We start from the raw sequence: 24,054 nt of genomic DNA, 5'->3' as shown, positions 1-24,054 counted from the left end.
CGCACGTCATTTTCTCTGATCAGCGCCGATGAGCACTGACCGTTCAGTTCCAGTTTTTGCATATACGTCTACTAAAAATTGGTTAAAAAGGCCTCGAAATCGGTGTAAGTAGGTACGTCGGTTCTTACTTAGCTGGATTCAAAAACTGTAGAACTTCGTTGCACAAGGTTTCTGTTAAAATTAGGAGAACCCGTGGGAGGATCAACATTACACACAGCAAAATTATAGCTGTCTTCACCTCGGGAAAACACTGAAGGATACTGTAACGGATCATAAGCACGATGTGTTTCTCTGAAGAGGATCATCATGAGTACTTAATTAACGTCTCTCCAATCACATTCCTGCTCGACTAACACGACAGCCAGTTAATTTGTAATTGGTGCATTATTGCGACCCGAGTGAGATTTTCTTGGTATTTTTCAGCTGTAACTACAAACTTGTAACTATTGCGCTAGTCATTTGGAACTGATCGAAGTGCGACTTTAAAGCTGTCGACATACGGGTTCACACTGTGTAGCATATTTTGCAGACTTGTTATCAAACCTGAATTTAAATTAGGAATACTTTGTTGCCTAACATTTGCCTGGTCTTGTTAATTAGCTACAAAATAAATTTGTAAAAACCTTGGATTATCTGTTGGCAACAAAGATCCAATCAAATGTTACAGCCGCGCGGTCTCGGGCGCCTTGTCGCGGCCCTCGCGGCTCCACCCGTCTGAGGTTCGAGTCTTCAAAAACGTTCAAATGTGTGTCAAATCTTACGGGACTTAACTGCTAAGGTCATCAGTCCCTAAGCTTACACACTACTTAACCTAAATTATCCTAAGGACAAACACACACACCCATGCCCGAGGGAGGACTCGACCTCCGCTGGGACCAGCCTCACAGTCCATGACTGCAGCGCCCGAGACCGCTCGGCAAATCCCACGTGACACCGCTATGGTCGCAGGTTCGAATCCTCCCTCGGGCATTGATGTGCATGATGTCCTTAGGTTAGTTACGTTTAAGTAGTTCGAAGTTCTAGGCGACTGATGACCTCAGATGTTAAGTCCCATTGTGCTCAGAGCGATTTGAACAATTTTTTTGAGTGATCCGATTCGCACGAAAAGAAGTCATTTGGAAAGCGCTCTTGTAGGCCCCTAAATTCTCCAAAAAGTGTTTCGACAGCGGATGTTCTGCATTCAATAAATCTTTCATGGCCCTAGTGGGTCTTGTAGTGTTTCTTAGGAGAACGTTGCTAGATGAACCACACATTCCCTTGAGTTCTTCGTGACAATTCAAAGCACCGTAATGCGAGCATATTTCGTGCAGTGAGTCAAGTAGAGAATAATCGACATATTTTATTACGGAATCGTAGTCAGATCCATTTTTTTTCTTTTTCTAGCCACTGTAGGTCCTCAGTATTGCATACTGTCGGCTCGTCATCACTACTGACTGACAGCCTAAAAACGGCATGTCGCACCCGGTCTGCCTCTAACTACGTCATTCGGGTCTCATTGGATTGTGTTTGCCGCACTTCCTTTAAAGGACCGCTGTCATGTTCCAGGTGATGGACGGTTGCCCCGTCTCTATCAGGGTAGCGGCTCCGAGCAACAAACGAAGCTCATGCTACTTATCTGTCTCCAACAGACGCGAAATTTCATTACGGCTACCATAAGCGGATAAACGTGCTTCTCTTTCATGGTGCGTTTCTAGAGAAAATGAGATTTCGTGACGGGTGCAGTCATCGGCCAAACGCATTTCTCGTTCAGAATTCGTATCTACCGATCGGGAAGTCTCGTTACGCCTACGATCAAAGGATAACCGAATCTCACCTTCTTCGTGAGGTTCTGCTCTTCGGGCTGCAGCGTGACGACGTTCTCTCTAGAGACCGCGACACAGCGTTACGGTGTGTGTCAGGATTCAAACGTGATTCGTGTTCACACGAAGTCTCTTGAGATCGGGACGAAGCAGTGCTAGCACGCTGCAGTGCTAAACGCTCTTCACACTCCGGTTCACTTTCTGTTAATCTTTGCAATTGTGCTCGTTTGGCTTGAGCAGATACAGAAGAAAAAATGGTTCAAATGGCTCTGAGCACTATGGGACTTAACATGTGAGGTCATCAGTCCCCTAGACTTACAACCACTTAAACCTAACTAACCTAAAGACATCACACACATACATGGCCGGCCGGTGTGGCCGAGCGGTTCTAGGCGCTACAGTCTGGATCCGCGGGACCGCTACGGCCGCAGGTTCGAATCCTGCCTCGGGCGTGGATGTGTGTGCTGTTCTTAGTTATGTTTAAGTAGTTTTAAGTTCTAGGGGACTGATGACCTCAGATGTTAAGTTCCATAGTGCTCAGAGCCATTTGAACCATGTTTGAAGACATCCATGCCCGAGGCAGGATTCGAACCTGCAACCGCAGCAGCAGCGCAGTTCCGGACTGAAGCGCCTAGAACCGCTCGGCCACATCGGCCGGCTTACAGAAGAAAGGTCAAGATCGTTTCGGGAAGGCATTATTAGTAATCGAAAATCTTATCACTGGTAACAGGTATACCCGCTGAAGAATTAATTCAAGAATGTAATAAGCTAAAGGAACGAAGACGCTAATACGAAATCACAATAATTGTGTCACTTCACTTATACCGATAACACCCGATGAAACTCTCTGAGGAAATGTACTTATAAACGATAATAGTTACACAGATTCAAGAATCAGTTCCAGAATGTCTTTCTATAACCTGATTAAACTGTTAACATTATTATTTCTTTACTTTCTCAGACGTTAAGTCTGGTTAAAAATGGAACATTATTATAATTATTATTATTATTATTACGATAAAACGTTCCAAAATACTACTTTTTACGGATTCTATCATTTCTATTCTGGTTCATTTGGTTTGGTTTTATAAAACTTCAGCTGTTCCGATCTTTTCCTTCCAATACAATGACAGGATTCTTACACGAAACTGAGTCGATATACATAAAAATTTTTTGTCAATTTTACTCATTACATGGACAACTCTCGCTTGACCAAAATTTTAATTATGAAAAAATTGTTTTCACAAAAGTGAACCTAAAGGTTCCCAAGAGAGTTTCTCTGTATCTCCTGAAGATTCAGAATTTCCCTTGCTGACACAGTTAAAGGAAGCCCTCTGTATATATAGATAATTCTGCTACTAGGCAGTGTATCAAGATTAAAGATGCGTCAGAATTGAAGTTAGACCTCCAACAACGCAAACGCGAAAACCGCATCCAAGATCATGCAAACGTGATGCGCGTACTAGCATACGTACAGACAGACAACAAACAAAAATTCTAAAAATAATTGTTTTGGCTTCTACTGCTATTAAAAAGAGCCCTCATATTACGTTTTCTTAAATACCCCCTACGCATAGACATCGGCCAATTACAATTTCTTTATATCTGTAGATGAGCGAAAACATTATAATCACCTACTTAAAAGCGTGTTCGTCCATTTCTGGAACGCAATTCGACACTGAACCTGCGTGTCATGGATTCGACAAGTACTTGCTAGGTTTGCAGAGGTTTGTGGCACCGGATGCCAACGAGAAGGTCACACACTTGCCGTAACTTACGGGCGGTTGGTTTGTGGGCACGATAGCGTCCGAGTTGGGTTTCATCGGACTCAGATAAACCGAGTTTGATGACCAGGATATCAACGTGAGTTCACTAGCATGCTCCTCAATCAACTGTAGTACCATTTTCGCCTTGTGATAAGCACAGTTTCCCTGCTGGAACATGCCACCGCAGTTGGGGGTGTTTAGGGTAAGGGTTTGCAAGTGCTTCACAATAATCATAGTGTGTAGGCTTTCACGGCCGGCGCCTTCAGTAATTAAAACTTCCGGGCTAAGAGGCCGTGGTCCAATAGTAGAAATACTTCTCCCTGACGTTTCGTTGCCAGCTGCGGGCAACATCATCTGAGGTGAGTCTACGAGTCGTAGACTCACCTCAGATGATGTTGCCCGCAGATGGCAACGAAACGTCAGGGAGAAGTATTTCTACTATTGGACCACGGTCTCTTAGCCCGGAAGTTTTAATTACTGGATTCACAATAATGTTCACGTAGACCACGGCTACCACGGTGCCCTCAGTTACTACCGCAGGTCCCATGCAAAACCAGGTGAACGTCCCCCATAATGTAATACTTTCTCCCACCGTCCGTGGCGCGCTGCATGTCTCGAGCAGTCTGGATGACGGCATATCTGGACACGGGCATCGATATTGCTTAAGTCGACGGATTTCCGCATTTGCGCCACTTGTCTTCGCTATAATGTTTTCCCATTCGCTCCGCTCGTATACTTCTCTTACCTCGCCATGTGCCCCCAGCGCCAGCAAGCAGCATACAACCTCGCGGTGGGCAGTGGTCATGATATGTTGGCTCATCATTGTAGATTTCGCTGAATGCCAAGCGTAGGCCGGGTATCCACTTCTTCTAAATCTATTAGTCTAACCCCAACTAGCCTCCCTCCACTCTCTCTGTCCATCACCTCCTGCCGCTCTCCCTGTACATCTTCTCTTTTCCCCCTCTCTGTCCATCTCTTCCTCCACCTTCTCCCTCCAGGTTATCATCCCCACCTAATAGAAGTTTGCTTGTGCTTACCCCCACAGTATTTCTTTCCAGATTGTAAGTAGTACGTGTACAGCGTTTCTTTGAAATCGATACAGGATATTAGGAGGAGCTTTTTACTCGCAGCTTTGTCCGCATACATACACGTCACATAGACCTAACGTATTTCGCACATATGTCTACACATATTTGACCTTTATCTCCAGCGAATTTCACCCTGCAGTTTCGTTTTCAAGGAACTGAATGTTTACGACGTCATGTGTCCTGATCTATGTGTCGCTAAACAAAATTTCGAGATACATTCTCTAGTATATGTAAATGCTGTCTGCTAAACGTGTTGCGATTACAGTTATTAGTAAAGAAGTAATGCCCTGAAAGTTCATGCCTGATGTGGCAGTTTTACTGCATGAACAACGAAAATGTATTAACATATAAACTTTTTTCGTTTCATCATTTCGTAGGGGCGTGAGCGAGAATAAACCTCGTAAAGGCTTGAAATTGTATTTCAAGTTGGTTGCTGATCACAAAGTTATCTCATTCTTAAATAATGGATTAACATAATCTGGCTATTTGGGCCGACCGTGGTGGCCACGCGGTTCTAGGCGCTGCAGTCCGGAACCGCACGGCTGCTACGGTCGCAGGTTCGAATCCTGCCTCGGGCATGGATATGTGTGATGTCCTTAGGTTAGTTAGGTTTAAGTAGTTCTAAGTTCTAGGGGACTGATGATCTCAGATGTTCAGTCCCATAGTGCTCAGAGCCATTTGAACCATTTGGCTATTTGGTACACTTCTTCATCGCCACTCCTCCCCTTTGGAGGTAGGTGGTTCTTATCCCTACAGTGGTTCTTTACAAGCGGTAAATGACGTTTTAGCAAGTTTGGTTGAAATCGATCCAGTGGTTTAGGGTAAACGTACTTCCAATTGTATAACATGTATGGATTAGCTACATAAAAGACTAACGGTAGTGTGCCAATACATAACCTAGTGTGGCCTGTTTAATATTTTGTACCCGCACTAGTAAACCACACTCGTTACACTCCATCGGAAAACCTTATCCATTTCATTGCCATGTTTCTCTCACTATTACCTTGTTTGTGACATGAGTAGCAGACAATTTCTCAGTCTATTTAAAATTTCGTAGGGGGCCAGGTGTCGACCGGGACATCTGTTGCAGTATGAATAATTTTCTACACCGTGAACGGCATAAAAGACTTTTTTATTTTTTATTTATATATATTATTATATTTTTTATTTTATATATATTTTATATTTATATTATATATATTTTATATATTTTTTATTATATAAAAGTCATTGAAGCCTTGCAGAAAATTATCAGAGGACAGGAGTGTGTTTCCTAAAACTCACTCTCGAGGCTCTTAAGCGATACACACCACCCGCAGTGAGTTCTGGTGACACGTAATAGATCGAAACACCAGCTCAAGTCGCAAGCACGGCTTTATAACTGAGTTGACAAAGGTCTGTGACACCTCCTAAATGCGGGTCGGCCCTTCTTCTGCCCGGAATAGTTTAGAAAGTCGACGTGTCGTGGACGCAACAAGTCCCCTGCGGAAATATTGAGCCGTGCTGTCTTTATAGGTGTGCATAATTGCGAAACTGTTTTTGCACAGGGTTTTGTGCACGAACTAACCCCGCGACTTTGTCCCGTAAATGTTCGACAGGATTCATGTCAGACGATCTGTGGGCCCAAATCATTCGCTCCAATGGTCCAGATTGTTCTTCAAACAGTCGGCCGCTGTGGCCGAGCAGTTCTAGGGGGCTTCAGTCAAGAACCACGCTGCTGCTACGGTCGCAGGTTCGAATCCTGCCTCGGTCATGGATGTGTGTGATGTCCTTAGGTTAGTTAGATTTAAGTAGTTCTAAGTCTAGGCGACTGATGACCTCGCATGTTAAGTCCCATAGTGCTCACAGCGATTTGAACCACTTGGTTTTGTTCTTCCAACGAATGACGAACAATTGTGGCCCTATGACATGATATCATTCGGGATATGAACTCCATGAATGGCTGCTAATGGTCTCCAACTAGCTGAACATAAACACTTCCAGTCAGTGATTGGTTCAGTTTCACCAGAGAACACGGTCCATTCCACGTGAACAGAGGCTGCACCATTCTGGAGCCACCTCCTGCTTGCACAGTGCCTTGTTGACATCCTAGGTCCTTGTCATCGTGGGATCTGCGCGCACTCGAATCCCACCATCAGCTCTTACCACCTGAAATCGGGACTGACCAGGCCACGGTTTTCCAGTTGTCTAGGATCCAACCGATGTGATCACGAACCCAGAAGAAGCGCTTTCGGCGATGTCGTGCTCTTAGGAAAGACACTCGCGTCGGTCGGCTGCTGCCATAGCCCACTAACGCCAAATTTCGCCGCACTGTCCTAACGGCTACAATTGTCGTACGTCCCACATTGATTTCCGCGGTTATTTCGCGCAGTGTTGCTTGTCTGTTAGCACTCTACGCATACGCCGCTGCTCTCGATCGTTAAGTGAAGGATGTCGGCCACTGTGTTGTCCGTGGTGAGAGGTAATGCCCGACATTTGGTATTCTCGGCACAGTCTTGACACTGTGGATTTTGGAATATTGAATTCCCCAGCAAGTTCCGGAATATAATGTGCAATGCGTCTAGCTCCAACTGGTATTCCGCGTTCAAAGTCTGTTAATACCCGTCGTGCAGCCTTAATCTCTTCGGAAACCTTTTCATATGAGTCTCCTGAGCACGAATGACATCTCCGCCAATGTGCTGCCTTTATATGCCCTGTGTACGCGATACTAGCCATCTGTATATCAGCATATTGCTATTCCATGACTTTTTTTCACGTCAGTATACAGCAGCTCAGGGAAGACCAGTAGCAGGGTGATACGACTTGTCCTGCTGCGATAGGTCTGGTGCAGCAGTTGTTTAGAGGACATACACCCACAGCCGTTAGTCATGCATTCCAGTACACTGTTTTTAACGGTCTGAAGGTGATTCGTTGGGGTTGGTAAATAATTTCCATCTGTCGTTTGCTCGAGGTCAAAAATATGACTCGGAAACCAAGCAATTATGATCTCACCTTGATGTACCATTGTCTTTTTATTTTCATATGATAAATTGACTTTACAGTTCTTATGTGTTCAAATGGAGTAATTGGTGTACGACGATTTTTGATAAATGAGAAATCATACAGAGTGTTGCTAAAACCAAAAAAGTATGCACATTCAGTAGAAGCAATGAATGTTTGTGGCTAGCTACAGTCCAATGTGTGTTAAGACCGTCGTAAGAGAAGAGCGCATTATGGCAGTGAAAGACGGATAATGTAGGAATCCACACTTACGTAAAACTGATTCTTGCGTTCAGCTGCGTCGACGTCTGCTTGAGCGTCCGTGGCGGGCTCATACCACATTACGTTGATGGTGATGCCCACCTTCCCTGAAACACGTAAAACAGTGGTCATCAATTAGCTGTTGAAGTTATCAAGGAATTCACCTCTACTGATAAAATCGAAATGGAACATAGCAACAGTACCACATAAGAGAAACTAAGAAAAATAACAGTATGGCATAAAAGTCCTCACGGTTAACTCAGAAACAAAAATACATTAAACATTAGTATATGTGTACAAAGTAGGAATTATATCAAAACGTTAGAAATAGTCACAGCGAGTGGCAGTAGCCCATTACAAAGAGTGCCGTAAGCTGCTTAACAATGTCATTAAGGAGACAAAAATTTTTGGTATGCAAATAGAATAGCTAATTTTCAAAGTGTAATTAAAACGATGTGGTCAGTCGTGAATGTTGCCAACAGCACAAGGTCGAGGATACGAAGCCAATGTGTAATAAAAAGGTTTTTATTATTAGTTAGATATATTTATATTATTTAAGTATCACTTTGGGAACATAGTATGTAAATTAAATAAAAACTTCGTTTCTGAAGGTAATCCTATAACTGTATTACAAAATGGCTTTCCAAAATTGCTGTCTGGGATACACCTCCGTGATACTGACAAGGGGGAGACGGAGTCCCTAAAGACTGAGGATTATCAGGGATACAGTGACGAACGATTAAAGTACTTAATGGAGAAACTAATTTATAAAACAGCTAAAAGGAGCAATATAGACAATTTAGACCTATTTCTATACTATCGGTATTTGCAAAATTTATTGAAAAGGCTGTATAGGAATTGAACATTTACGTTCACATAATTTGCCGTCAAACGTACAGTTTGGTTCAAAAAGTGCTTTAGTAAGTGAAAACGCTATATTGTATTTTCAGTGCGAGGCACTCGACGGGTGAAATAAATAGTTGCGAATACTTCATCATCTTTGATTTAACAAAGGCGTTTGATTATGTTGACCATAAATATTACTGCAGAAATTGGGCCATTATGAAATAAGAGGAGTAGCTTACAATTCGTACCTCTCATACTTTAAGAACAGAAAGAAGGGAGTCATTCTCTGTATTAATGACAATGGTTATGAGGTGGCGTTCTGAATGGGACAGTGTAAAGTTGGAGGTTGATCTATGTCAGTGCTAGGAACATTTCTGTTTGTTATGTGGATAATGATGTATTTCTGTTTGTTGATGACACTAGCTTGGTAGTGGAGGATGTTGAGTGCAACACGGGCAATGTAACAAACAGTACAGTTCATGGCTTGTAGAAAATGAACTGATGTTAAATCACATTAAGATTTTTTTAAATATCAAATACGCAATTAAACTATTACTGATATTTTGATTACATAGTACTGGGATATGGCTAGCGCGTCTGAAGAATCCGTATTCCTGGGTGTTTGGATACATGGTAAGGCGTCTTGTAAGGCCCATGTTGCAATAAGTTGTACATTATCTGTGGTTCGTACCTATCTCAAACGTGGTCAGAGGAAAGATTAGGTTTAAACTATCTTGCAGAGGAAACTGTAACTAGAAAGCAGCGCATCGGCAGGCAGAACGGACTGCCATGAATAAATAAGACTGGGACACACTGTGGCTGCATTTTAATATCAGTCTCATCAACAAAATATGTATAAGTATGAAAGGAAGAACTACTTGTTGTTGATGTCCGTTTGCTGACTGGGCTAAAACGGAACGCATGTGGATCCACATAGCTTCCCAGAATGCCTATAAATTATCTGAATGAACATCAATTACATATATCAGTTTAGTATCGCAAAAGAAAACATATTTTACATGTTATGTAATAAACAAATTGTCAAACTGCAATGGTGATACGACTGGGGAATAGCGAATTGAATCTGAACAATCATCATGAACACATAGATGGGGCTTGTTCACATTTAAATTGTCACGTCACAATAGAGCACAAAACAGACATGTGAATTAAAAACATGACTGGTTTCCACTAGTAATGTAACTTGCATATGGTAGAGGTGTATACTGTTATTAAGGCAATGTTTTCCGTGGGTAACCACCGCTAATATTGCGGGAGTCACTGTGTTTCTGGAACGAGGAACGTACGAAAACATCCTGCATTAGGACATCCATTCATAGACTCATTCAGAATAGCCACTCTATTATAACACTACGGCATGCAGTGCTGCAGCACGTAGAGGGCGTACCACATCACCGAGAACAGAGTTCCGAGTTTACAAAAACTGTTTCCTCTGAGAAAACCAGTATTTTCATCATCTGTAACTATTGTGCATGATTAGGTAACTACGAGGAAAGAGGCTGTTATTTCACCATTGGTGCTGTGGGTGCCAGGGATTGTCGGAGAGGCGTGACACTGAGCATCAGTGTACTAACAACAAGAAAATCAATTAAAATCCTGATACAGAAGGCATAGTAACTCGCGTGGAACATGTAATATGAACGAGTAACGCATGGTTTATACCTCACACAAAGTGGTTGTATGTTACGCACCAGCCGCACAAAGGCATGTGGATCCAGAATTCTTCAGTAACACAAAAATGGCTATAAAGTGGGAAACTCGCGTGAAGCGCATTGTTTCACGATAATTATTCCTCGAAACTGAGAAATGGTTTGTAGTAATAACCGTTGTCTAAACGTCCACTTCCTTTGTATAGTCGGTACGCGTGGCCCCGATGTTCCTGTGCATAAAGCAGTGATGCTAATAAACGAAAGTACTTCTAAACGGTTGATTTTCGTGCGTCTAAAACCTGGAACTTCAACAGAAATATAGTCATTAAAAAGAAAACCGATTAAACAGCCTAATAACGGGCGAATCTGGAAATCTGAACATCTACACAACACAAAAAACAATATGGAACGTGTCCACGTCTGCCTCATCTGATGCCTGGCCCGCCAGTGCTTCCCCAGGTGATATCCGCTCCACCTGCCACAAGTTGTTGTTGAGGGAGAAAGCACACCGAGCCCTTACCAACTTATAGAAAACATCCTTTGTCTACCAGGTGTACCGGTATGAAATGAGCGTTTTTCTGTGAAAATGAAACACTAATTTTGAATTGAAAAGTAAAAACATTTTATTCAAAGTATTGACCATTGCTTTCTATACATTTTGACCACCTTTATAGCAATTTGTGGACACCACGCCAATAGAAATGTTCGTCTTTTGAAGCAAACCAATTAGACAGCCAATTTTCGACTTCTTCGTAGGAATCGAAGTGTTCCTTAGCCAATGCGTGTCCCATTGACGAAAACAAATGGTAGTCGGAAGGGGCCAAGTATGGTGAAAACGGCGGGTGGGGTAGCAGCTCCCAGCCAAGTGTTTTGATTGTATCCTGAACCAGTTTTGCTTTGTGTGCCGAAGCATTGTCGTGAAAAAATTACTTTGCCATGTCTTCTGGCCCAGTCTTGTCTTTTTTCGATCAATGCGTAGTTCACATTGATCATTTGTTGTCTGTAGCGATTAGTATTCACAGTTTCACCGGGTTTTGCCACACCTTTCTGATCCCACCAAACACAGAGCATTGTCTTCCTGCCAAATCGATCTGGTTTCGAAGTCGATGTTGATGGTTGTCTCGGATGATACACCACACCTTTCTGATCCCACCAAACACAGAGCATTGTCTTCTTGTCAAATCGATCTGGTTTTGCAGTCGATATTGATGGTTGTCCCGGATTAACCCATGATTTTTCCCGTTTAGGATTCTTAAAATAAATCCATTTTTCATCGCCAGTAACAATTCGATGCAAAATTTATTTTCTTTCATGTCTTTGAAGCAAAATTTGACAAATGGTTTCTCGGTTTTCCATCTGTCTTTCATTCAATTCATGTGGCACCCATTTTCCACACTTTTGGATCTTTTCCATAGCTTTCAAACGGTCAGAAATGGTTCGTTGTGCAACATTTAGCATTGATGCCATCTGCTTGTGACTCAAAGTATCATCTTCATCCAATATTGCTTGCAATTCGGCGTCTTCGAAGTTTTTTGGTGGTCTTCCACGTTCTTCATTTCTTACTTCAAAATCATTATTTCTGAACCGTTGAAACCATCTTTTGCATGTTGCTTCTGATAGAGCATGATCACCATATGCCTCGAGAAGCATTCGATGCGACTCTGCACCACTTTTTTTCAAATGAAAACAAAAAATTAATGCTTTCCGCAAATCATCACTCTCTGGTACAAAATTAGACATTATTAACACGATGAAAACATAAGATGTTGTTTGTTCCATGACTTGATGCATACTAAATATCTTTGACAGATGTCATATCAACCAAACAAACAAAAATTAAGCCTCGTTCACAACAAATGTTCCCTATCGACACATTTGTATCTTAACGCTTATTTCATACCGTTACACCTGGTACATCCCGAACCAGCCGTACAGCTCTCTGGCCACGCAGCACTATTTTAGTATTGCCATACCTGCATTAGCAGACACGCTACTCTTCACCCAAAGAACAGACTCAAACTCATTTTAGAATACTTCATTTTCCCGAATAAATAGGCGGTTGAAAGTAGAAATAAACATTTAGCCATCCTATCATTCACATTTATTCACTCTATCCTTCGTTGAAACTGGCTTACCCTCCGCATGGATAGGAAGAGGCGTAATGCTGAAACACATTGATATACTTCTCCTTCTTCGAGGTCTGCTGCAGACGCTACGAAGTAGCGAGGGCCAGTAATGATGGACATGTTAACTACTATGAAAGGGATCTGATCGAACCCTTTCAAAATGAGAGTCGAACACGAAATTTCGTCAACCGTTCATATTGTCATTCGTCTATGACCTCAGCGAAGGGCAGTTCGAGCAATACGTAGCGCAAGTTTGCGAACTTTTTTTTTTTTTTCTTTATTGAATTTCAATTCCCCCCGAAGGGGGCGGGCTGCCAGCAGCTTAGTATGCCGCTCTTCAGCCTACAGATTTTGTGACAAAGATCAGGAGAACAAATAATAACAAAAAAACAGGCGATAAAATCGGAGACTTAGAGAGTAACAAGGCGAAAAGAAATCGTGAAACTTAAAACAAACAACAGAGGGATGATGATGCTAATAAAAATACATACGAAGCAGACAGGGAAAACAATAGACAAGTAAAAAACACGGCGACAGTCTGGATTCTGTTCGCAAAAGACATAAAATTCACACCTGGCGACAGCATGGTTTCTGTTCGCAACACGAGAAAGACAAACAACACTGAACAGTCACTGGAACACTGCACAAAAAAGTTGGCAAATGTGACATGTGACACCACAGTCGAGAGCAGGTGGAGGGGGGGGGGGGGGGTTTGCGAACCTACAATTTCACCTTTTGTGGTCACGCGTCTAGAAAACCTGACAATGGTCTCTCAATGTGTATTTTGTTTAATGCCTTTTGATTTTAACAATATGAGCTCATTCCCAAGAAATAGCAGCTTTCACTCAGCTAGTACTAAGCTAAAGTCCAATCCGTGTTTGGGTCGCACCTCCTTGAATACTTGTGCGCAAAGTCGCAGGAGAGGGTGGGGTAAAACCGACTGGGAGGGACAGAACGACCCCTAGAAGATATCCCGTTAGGTGCTGCTATCACGCGGCCACGTTATGAACTAGTGAAGAGGCAGCGATTATGAGCAGTTCGAGCTCCGTTTGGTTCCTGTGCTGGCCGTCTTTCGGATGGTGCGAATTTTTAAAATTCCAAACAGTTTCTTTTCCGATTTGCGCGAAGTTTGTTCATGGTTATGAGAATTACTACACCATCTTTACCCAGCGATGAAGAACTGAAGAAAAAGTGGCTGAAAAAAATTGCCACTGAATTCTCAAAACTAAAGAAGCCTATAATATGCACAAAACAATTTATAAACTATGGAAAAGTAAAAACATTTGTAAGGAGTTACTGAAAATTGAAACTAGATGTAGTCATATTAATTCCTTAATTTTCCACGATACTTGACAACAGCTGGAGCTTCTTGCAAATGCAGAAAAAGAAAATTTCGAAAAAGTGATGGTAAGAAACCTGGGAGATGGATAGGCAGTACGAAATGCAGAATGCTATTCATAATGTGGAAGACAAACACACATACACTCATGTTCAGAAGAAAAACACAATATCTTGAACTACTAGAGATAGGACGTTCATATTCATAGGACATATACGTAGAATGTTCTGCAGAAATGATTTGCATTTGAACCATGGCAACCAGCAGGTTCAAGGTCAACATCGATATTGCGGCGCAACACCACCTGCCGATGAAATGCGTCTGCGGCTCTCGTTGTCGCTGTAAACGAACGGCAGTGGATCAGTGTGACTCCTCAAGTCACGCAGGCTGCCTCGATGACCTATGCACAAACCGTATAATCAAATAAGTGAGTGCGAAAGAGGGTGCCTTATTAGCATGAGAGAATGTGATGCATCCATCCGGGAAATTGCTGCTCGTGTGGGACGAAGTGTTCCGGCAGTGCAACAGGTGTGCGCAGAATGGTTCACGGAAGGCTGTGGAACTTGGAACATGAAGAGACTGATCAGATCGCATCGCCAGAGCCCCCCCAAGAAGTTCGACACCTCATCCAAATGGCATTGTGGGACAGATTTGCGTCGTCCTCGCCTCTGGCGCAACAGTGGAACACTATGAGGGGTGACAGTCCGTCGCTGTTTCTTATGGTTACGTGCGCGTCTTCCACTTTTCCACCTACCTTTGACGAATGTTCAGAAACTTCTAGACAGAAATGGTGTATGGTACGACGTCAATCGGGACAATAATGGTAATAATAGACATTGTTTCTGGACGAATCCGTGTTCTTTTTCTTTGAAAATGGTGGCCGCATTTTGGTTCGATGCACACAGGGGGAGCGGCATCACAGTGACTGCATTCGCACAAGACGTAGCGCGCCAACTCAAGGCCTTATGGTATGGGGTGCTACTGGGTACAACCACAAATTACAGTGTGACCAGTGTGAATTACGTGAGTAACATCCTGCGACCCGTAGCCATGCCCTTTCTGCACAATACCCTTGACGCCATTTTTCAGCAAGGCAATGCACGACCACATGTTGCTGCACAAACACATGACTTCTTGGTGTCACAGGATATCAGCGTTTTGCCTTGGCCCTCCAGATCACCACACTTGTCGCAAATGGAAAATGTGTGGGATATGGTGAAATGACGGGTGCAATATTGTGACCCAGTTCCAACCACCGCAGATGAACTTTGGAACCAGGCAAATGCAGGACGCCATTCGCGCCTTATACGCGTCGCTGCTATCACGCACAGAACAAGTTATTAGGGCGCATTGCAGATTCTGTGCCCTCTAGGCAACAGGACACATGCTGAGCTGAGGTGACTGAAATGCTAGTTATTTCTGCAGAACATACCAATCTACATCTCCGGTGAATATGACCCTTCTATCTCTAGTTATTCAAGGTGTTCTGTTTTCTCTCAACATGAGTGTATTTTTCGAATTCTGTCCATTTCAACAAGAAACAATGGTGCTGTGTTTAGAATGAACAAAACATAGTGCTGCGTTTTATTGATACGAGTGGTGAAATACCCAGCATTACTGGCTCTGTAAGTGCTATGACCAATTTGAGTGTCCTCATTACCCTAAAAAAGAATCTTGTGATTCAACACATAGTGAATATGTTGGAAGACAATTTTTCAGGCCACAGATAATGGAAGAAACCGAGTTATTAATTAAAAACGTCGACAGTCTCAGGCTGAGTTGGACCACGAGCTGCTGACTCTTTGGATTTGATATACAGAAAATAAAGTGGCTCTCTAGCAATATACAATCGTTTTCTGTCATTTAAGATCCTCTTCCCGTGTAACATTCAGAAGCAAAATGTTAATCTAGCACTGATAGTTTTTGATGAAAGGACGTAGCTGTTTTAAGTTCTTAACTTCTAAGGACACAGACTTTTCAGGGTCAGAACATCATTCATACAAATAATTTGAGACTGGTGGCACACAGTGGATGTTGAAGGTGCATATGAACGTGAAAGATTCAACAGTCAGTACAGGCAACCTTTTAGGATAAATATCTTCTTACAATTATACTTAAAAATAGTTGAAAAATCTTTAAGCCCTCAGACTTTTTAGTCATTAATGAATACCCTTGATGCATTTTAGCCTTGATTCCATAAGTATCTGTACATTATAAAACAGATTAAATATTTATGAACAAGTTTCTGAATGACAATCTGGACGATAGATTTAGTTGTTACTGTCAGCTCAGTAGGCCAAATTACTATCTAAGTTATGTCCAAATACCTGAGAGTGAGAAAAAAAATTAAGATTCGAAGATATGGCGCTGCTTAATTCTTTGAATAAAATAATACAATTGATGACTCTCCTTCCTTGTTCTGACACAAATGATAAATGTGCAACTGTTGACAAATATCCTATGGTGTTAAGGGAGAATTTTAAAATATCAAAGGTACCAGAAAGTTTTCTGCATTTACTGTTGGAGGTATATGATTATGCTGCAAAGAAGGAACTTTTTCTTAAAAACTGAGAGATTTGCACCTCTTGTGTGCAATCTGATAATGGGGTTGAATTATCTATCCCAAGGGACTTCGTTGCAGAATGAACCCTGGAAGGTTGACACTTCCCACTGACAAAGTTATTGTTGTGACTACTATTGCTTGGTTAATATTGAAACATACTGTATATTGGATGTGTGTTCAAGTACTTTCATTGGTGATTTACATCATCGTTCTGTTTTGTGCAAAATTTGTAGTCTAAAGCTTGAGAGCTGTGATATTGTTGAGGGTGAGACCCGTAAATGCCAGAGAACTGTGAGCGATGTACTGCAAAACATCAATTCCCAATCATGCAAGGTAGTGATAAATGATTTGACTAAGAATGTCAGTGACACTGTCGCAGCAAACTTAAGTGGCTGGCACTTAAAAATAGTAATGACAACACAGAATATTTTGTAAATAAATATCTAAATGCTTTATTGTCTGCATATTTTACTGTAGTTTTGAGTAAATACATACGTAAATGCTATATTTTTCAATCATTCCATCTCACTTCCCATTTATGAAAATTTCGGACTATAAAGTTTGAAGAATCCTAGAAACAAAAGAAAAAATTTCAGTTTTAAGTTTGTGTGTGTGTGTGTGTGTGTGTGTGTGTGTGTGTGTGTGTGTGAGCTGTAAGTTTTTTTTTTTAATTACAAATGAAACAGTACCATCATTTGTTTCAGTGAGGACACAGATTTCAGATACTTCACAGTTAAAGCAGTTAATGAAAGCGCTGTGCTTTTTGCTGTGAGAGTAAATAATAAACAAACAGTTATGTCATTTATACTTTCTTTAGAGCAGGGGTTCCCAACAAAATTTTCTTGAGGACCCCCTTATCGCGCTTGATTGGTACCTTGTCGTATCACAGTATCAAGTACCTAAAAAGCCAAATTAAAAGTCTTTTTATATGTTTTCTATTTTTGGTACTTGGAAAAAATATTGACAGAGTCATTATTGAAAAAATATTGAGCTTAAAACTTTTTCAATTTAGCCATCATTGTTATTGTTAAATTTTTGATTATTACTTAAAATCTTTGTCTTCAAATCTGGCTGTTTAGTATAAGAAACTCATTAAAAAAATAAAAATTGAGTATGAACTGAAAATGGCAGGAAAAAATTAAAACTGAGTGTATTGGTCTGTCAAGTGTACTACACTTGAGATTGCATTGAGTAGACATGCGTGAAAAATAAGAAAACACAAATTTCATGCAAGGTGTGCTAGTGTCAGTTGGCTCTAGGAAGACGCTATACGCAATACGCTATACGCAAAAGCTCTGATCACGCAGGAAGCAGCCAAAACAAAAAAATCTCGTATCATACGAAATAATTTAACATATTTTTTTTTTTTTATTCTAATAGCATCTTGCGGACCCCTCTGGCATATCTCGCGGACTGCTGTTGGGAACCACTGGTTTAGAGCAACATGAGAGGCAAGTGTGCGACGTTGTGCACAGCTCTGGCCACGAACCGCCAGCGGGCGTCGTCAAGCCGCAACTCTGCTCGCGGCTGATGGAGCTACTTTGCTGACGTCACCAGTGTGCGCGCCAGACCAGCGTTTCTAGTCGGCCGTGAGGCACCCTAGGCCCATTTTCACTTCGCCCTCAGTCGCGGAGTGACCCTGCTGCCGCTCCGGGAAGAGCACACTTACGTTAGGCGTGCAGTGGGGGAAACGGTTGCCTACCTTGCTGGGTGGCGCGGTACTGCTCGTCGTAGAGGCGGTAGGCGGCGGCGTGCGCCTTGAGCAACGTGTAGGCGGCCATGTAGTCACCCACGCCCGAGGAGTTGATGGCCGGCGCTATGGCGGTGTTGCCCGAGTAGCCGGCCACGAAACTGGCCGGCTCGTTGAACGTCTGCCACCACTTCACCTGCAACCAGCAGCACGGTGTGTCGCGTGAGATCTGGAGATCGTTGCGCTCTTAATCACTGCTACTTTATTATCCACGTTCTTTCTTCGGAGGATCTACCAATGTATACACGGCGTTTCCTGCTTGTTTCTCAGCTCTCTGCAAACATATGGTGACGCATAATTGACGATCGAAAAGTTTCTGTCACAGGACGTTGCTGCAGCGTATAGCCCGCATCTCGTGGTCGTGCGGTAGCGTTCTCGCTTCCCACGCCCGGGTTCCCGGGTTCGATTCCCGGCGGGGTCAGGGATTTTCTCTGCCTCGTGATGGCTGGGTGTTGTGTGATGTCCTTAGGTTAGTTAGGTTTAAGTAGTTCTAAGTTCTAGGGGACTGATGACCGTAGATGTTAAGTCCCATAGTGGTCTGAGCCATTTGAACCATTTTGCAGCGTATACGCTGTAAGTAGGCTGTTTAGGTTTTTATATTGGTAACGCCAGGTAGCGCTCTGTATGAAAATCACTGGCTGTGCTGTGTGCAGTCTGTGGCTGGTTTGCATTGTTGGAATATTCTAGTGTTGGGCAGTTGGATGTGAACAGCGCGTAGCGTTGCGCAGTTGGAGGTGAGCCGCCAGCAGTGGTGGATGTGGGGAGAGAGATGGCGGAGTTTTGAGAGCGGATGATCTGGACGTGTGTCCGCCATAAAGAGTAAATTTGTAAGACTGGATGTCATGAACTGATATATATATATATATATATATAATGACTTTTAAACACTATTAAGGTAAATACATTATTTGTTCTCTATCAAAATCTTTCATTTGCTAACTATGCCTATTAGTAGTTAGAGACTTCAGTAGTTTGAATCTTTTATTTAGCTGCCAGTATTCGCGATCGCTGTATTACAGTAGTTCGAGTAACGAATATTTTTGTGAAGTAAGTGATTCATGAAAGGTATAGGTTATTGTTAGTCAGGACCATTCTTTTGTAGAGATTATTGAAAGCCAGATTGCGTTGCGCTAGAAATATTGTGTGTCAGTTTAGTGTTGATCAGAATAAGTAGAGAGCGAAATGTCTAAGAACGTTCAGTTCTGCTCAGCTGTTTGAAAATCAAATAACGTAAGAGGTTTACCAGCACAATCATTTATAAGTTTTTTTTAGGGGGACGTTTCAACGCAACGTAACCCAGGTGCAAGTATGTATACACCAACGTGCAGGCAATGGACTGGTGTGGTTCAAATGGCTCTGAGCACTATAGGACTTAATATCTGAGGTCATGAGTCCCCTTGAACTTAGAACTCCTTAAACCTAACTAACCTAAGGACATCACACACATCCATGCTCCAGGCAGGATTCGAACCTGCGACCGTAGCGGTCACGCGGTTCCAGACTGAAGCGCCTAGAACCGCACGGCCACACCGTCCTGCGACTGGTGTGGCATTCGCGGCTTTTGATGTGCGCACGGTAAATGGGGAAACGTCAACTATGGCAACGTTATTACCAAATACATCCAAATAGGGCCAACATGCTGTTATTACTTTCTTGGCTGCCAAAGGACAAGCACTGATAGACATCCTTCACAAAGTGAAGAATGTGTATGGAGCAGCATGTCTATCGAAAACCAGTCTGGGAAAACTGCGACGAGGGGTGCTGCTGCTTCATTATAACGCCCTCACCGTATCGCAGGTGTCGTAACGTAGAAGCTGCGTCCAAACAAGTGGGAGACACCAGCGCATCCGGCCGATAATCCTCATCTCGCCCTGCAGTCCCTTAAGAAAGGCCTTCACGTGTCGTCAAGTTCTGTCAGACGAGGATGTGCAGTATGCAGTTACGAACTTCTTCACACCGTAGAGCCGGCCGGGGTGGCCGAGCGGTTCTAGGCAATACAGTCTGGAACCGCACGACCGCTACGGTCGCAGGTTCGAATCCTGTCTCGGGAATGGATGCGTGTGATGTCCTTAGGTTAGTTAGGTTTAAATAGTTCTAAGTTCTGGGGGACTGATGACCTCAGAAGTTAAGTCTCATAGTGCTCAGAACCACTTTTTTTCACACCGTAGAACACAGTGTCTTACGAAACGGGTATCTTCAACCTGGTGCGTAGGTGGGTTGATTGCCTCAGTATTCACAGCGATTTTGCCTGATTGGCATACCGATTCTGCACTGCGAATTACCAGTATCAAAGTGAAGGCTTCAGTACTGTTTATACCACATAACGTATTAACGTGTACTCGAGCTACTCATTTCATTACATCTCATTTATTTACGTGTCTTCGACCGGCCAGTCTGACTCCCCTTCTCGATGCCGACCGGATCATCTAATTGCGGTACAAACGTGAATTTTATACTATAATAAGTTTTCTGAGAGCATACATTTTATTAGTGACACCGCTAGATCTTTGCTTTCTCGTTGAGGAATGCAATCATCACTCGCCATTGGTGTACTAGAAAGCAGTGTGGTTTCACGTTAGCCTGCCTATCCTCTCGATGGATGTTGCCTCATCGTGGTGTAGATTCGTTCACAATTTGATCACGACCAAGGAACGCCTTCATCGCATTGGTCGCAGTCCCACTGATCTTTGCGACGCTTGTCATCTACCTGATACGTTACGTCACAGACTCGTCTCTTGCGGACGAGAACACGCACCGGATTCGCAGGCAACTGGCTTCTCTTACCCGGTCACCTCAAAGTGCTTTCTCGGTTGAACTTGTCTGTCCGGACTTTCCCATTTTCCATCGGGCGAAGAGTAATTCGATCGTATGGCTACTCGGACACCAGACCCACTACGTAATCGGGTGTGAGAACGATAAAAATACCCGTGCTTTTTAACAATAAATGGTCAACGCCATTGGCTTGCACGTTATTGTGCTGTATTTGCAAATACAAGCGTTGGAATTTTAATAGTTTCAGCTATTTATTTACAGCTCGTACAAAATAGATACGTGTTTTAAAGTATTACTGATCTTCAGACTAGCCACGAGCATTGTTTTTAACCCGTTGACAGCGATGTGGAAGTCATAGGATACTCTTAGCAGTGCCAGTTGTGTTGACTGTTCGAGCGGAGCGGTCTATTGCCTGACGAATTTGTAGCAGTTCTGAAGCGAATGCCGTGAAGAGTTTCCTTCAGTTTAGAAATCGAGTTGAACTCACGAGGGCTTAAGTCAGGGGAGTGCAGTACGTGGTATAGCACTTAGCAGCCCCATGAGTCAAACAAACCAGTGACAGGAAACTTCCAGGAAGATTAAAACTGTGTGCCCGACCGAGACTCGAATTCGGGATCTTTGCCTTTCGCGGGCAAGTGCTCTACCATCTGAGCTACCGAAGCACGACTCACGCCCTGTCCTCACAGCTTCATCTCTGCCAGTACCTCGTCTCCTACCTTCCAAACTTGCCCGCGAAAGGTAAAGGTCCCGAATTCGAGTCTCGGTCGGGCACACAGTTTTAATCTGCCAGGAAGTTTCATATCACCGCACACTCCGCTGCAGAGTGAAAATCTCATTCCGAAACCAGTGACAGCTTGCACTGTACGTTCTTGAGCATTGTACATCAAAACGATGGTCAGGTCCTGCAGAAACTGTCACCACTTCTGTCTGTAAGCTGGTGGTAGGTTGTGTTCCAAAAATGAACAGCATAGAGACCGATGTGATGACACTTTCTGCATGACCTGACCATCATTTTGTAGGACAATGCTCAAGCACGTACAGTGCAAGCTGTTACTGGTTTGTTTGACTGATAGGGCTGCTAAGTCCTATACCAACTACTGCACTCCCATGACTTAAGCCCTTGTGAGTTCAACTCGATTTCTAAACTGAAGGAAACACTTCACTGCATTCGCTTTAGAACTGATACAAATTCGTCGGACAGTAGACCGCCCCGCTCGAACTGTCAACACAACTGGCACTGCTAAGAGTATCCTACGACTTCCACATCGCGGCAACGGGTTATACACAATGCTGGTGACTACTATGAAGGTCAGCAAAACTTTGAAACACGTATCTATTTTGTACGAGCTGGAAATAAATAGTTGAAACTATTAAAGTTCCAACCCTCGCATATATCAGCTTGCCTTTAACCGTCAAGTTACTGGTTAGTTTTTTTTGTTCGTTTTTTTTTTGTTCTTTTTCCGTTTGTTCTGGAGCCTTGTTTCATTGTGTTCTTCCAATTTTTGTTTTTTTTTCTGTCCCGGAATTGTAGATTTTACATCTGTAGAGTTTTATTTTCATAAAAAATTCAAAAGTAATAAAACAAAAAACAAATGGCCTAGTAATCAGTAAAGCATTTGCCCCCGAGAAGCAAAAGGTTCGGTGTTCAAGGCCCGGTCCGGCAAACAGTTTGTCTACCAGGAAGTTTCGAATCAGCGCACACTTCGCTGCGCAGTGAAAGTTCATACTGTACTATAACTGCTTACATCGATTATAGAGATAATCAAACTTGCATTTCTAAGCTGACTGTTCGGATACGTTTTAATGAATTAGACAGTCAACCATTACTTGTGCAGCACGAAATAAAGGTTTGTAAAAATGGTTGGTTGGTTGGTTGTTTCGGGGAAGGAGACCAGACAGCGAGGTCATCGGTCTCATCGGATTAGGGAAGGACGGGGAAGGAAGTCGGCCGTGCCCTTTGAAGGGAATCATCCCGGCATTTGCCTGGAGCGATTTAGGGAAATCACGGAAAACCTAAATCAGGATGGCCGGACGCGGGATTGAACCGTCGTCCTCCCGAATGCGAGTCCAGTGTCTAACCACTGCGCCACCTCGCTCGGTTGGTAAAAATCTTAAGCACTTTAACCACCCTACAATACACACCGACGGCAAAAAATTGCAGCACCAAGAGGGAGTGCGACATAAACGAAAGTTGACAGGCGGCTTTCTAAATCTGAAAGACGATGTCTGTTCAAATTTCGCGCCAGTCTCATCAGTGTGGCGCTAGTAGTGCCACTGTGTTGATGCAGATCAGGTTTGCTTTAAATACACACTGTAACGGTCGTGAGCGTCAGTTACATTTGAGAATGGACGTGATGAGTTGGTTAGTCAAGAATGCCTTTAAGACGACAGAGACGACGTTATTAAAACCTCACTGAGTTTGAAGGAGGCCGTGTAATGAGGCTATTGTCGTGGTGAACTGTTGGCCTTTAAGGCAACAAAAACACAATTATTAGATCCTGAATGAGTTTGGACGAGGTCGTGTAATAGGGCTACGAGAAATTGGACGTTCCTTCTGCGATATTGAAGAATGTCTTGGCAGCACTATAGCCACTGTACATAATTGCTGGCAGCGGTGTTCATGGAAGGACTTCTCCGACCCAGAAGCTCTGTAGTGTGCATTCCACTGACCCCGAACCACCACCATTTGCGACTTCAGTGGTGTCGAGTGAGAGCTCACTGGAGGTCAGAGTGGAGGTCTGTTGTGATGTCTGGTGAGAGCTGGTTCTGCCTCGGTGCCAGTGAAGGCCGCGTGTTGGTTAGGTGGAGGCCGGTTGAGGGCTTGGAACCAGCCTGTCTGCGTGCTGGACACAATGGACCCATACCTGGAGTTATGCTCTGGGATGCGATTTCGTATGACAGCAGGAGCACTCTTGCGATTTCCTACGCACCTTGACTGCAAATTTGTGCGTCAGTCTGGTGATCCGACTTGTTTTGCTGCCATTCATGATCAGCATTCCAGGAGCTGTTTTCCAAGAGGATAACGCCAGCCCACATACCGCTGTTGCAGCCCTACATGCTCTGCACAGTGTCGACATGCTACTATGGCCTGCTCG

General features: G+C 43.2%; 1 protein-coding gene across 1 annotated transcript in view; it reads right to left on the bottom strand.

The window, feature by feature from the left end:
• LOC124805396 (myrosinase 1-like) overlaps positions 1–24,054 on the bottom strand; it is a 110,068-nt gene that overhangs the window by 43,805 nt on the left and 42,209 nt on the right. The window contains exons 5-6 of the mRNA XM_047265958.1: positions 18,140–18,323; positions 7,906–8,000 (exon numbers count right to left, since the gene is read on the bottom strand). Of these exons, the coding sequence (XP_047121914.1) occupies positions 7,906–8,000; positions 18,140–18,323 (279 nt within the window). The remainder of the gene's footprint in view (positions 1–7,905; positions 8,001–18,139; positions 18,324–24,054) is intronic.

The sequence above is a fragment of the Schistocerca piceifrons genome, chromosome 7 (assembly GCF_021461385.2).
Source record: "Schistocerca piceifrons isolate TAMUIC-IGC-003096 chromosome 7, iqSchPice1.1, whole genome shotgun sequence".
Lineage (NCBI taxonomy): Eukaryota > Metazoa > Arthropoda > Insecta > Orthoptera > Acrididae > Schistocerca > Schistocerca piceifrons.
This window is presented reverse-complemented; position numbering and strand designations above follow the sequence as displayed.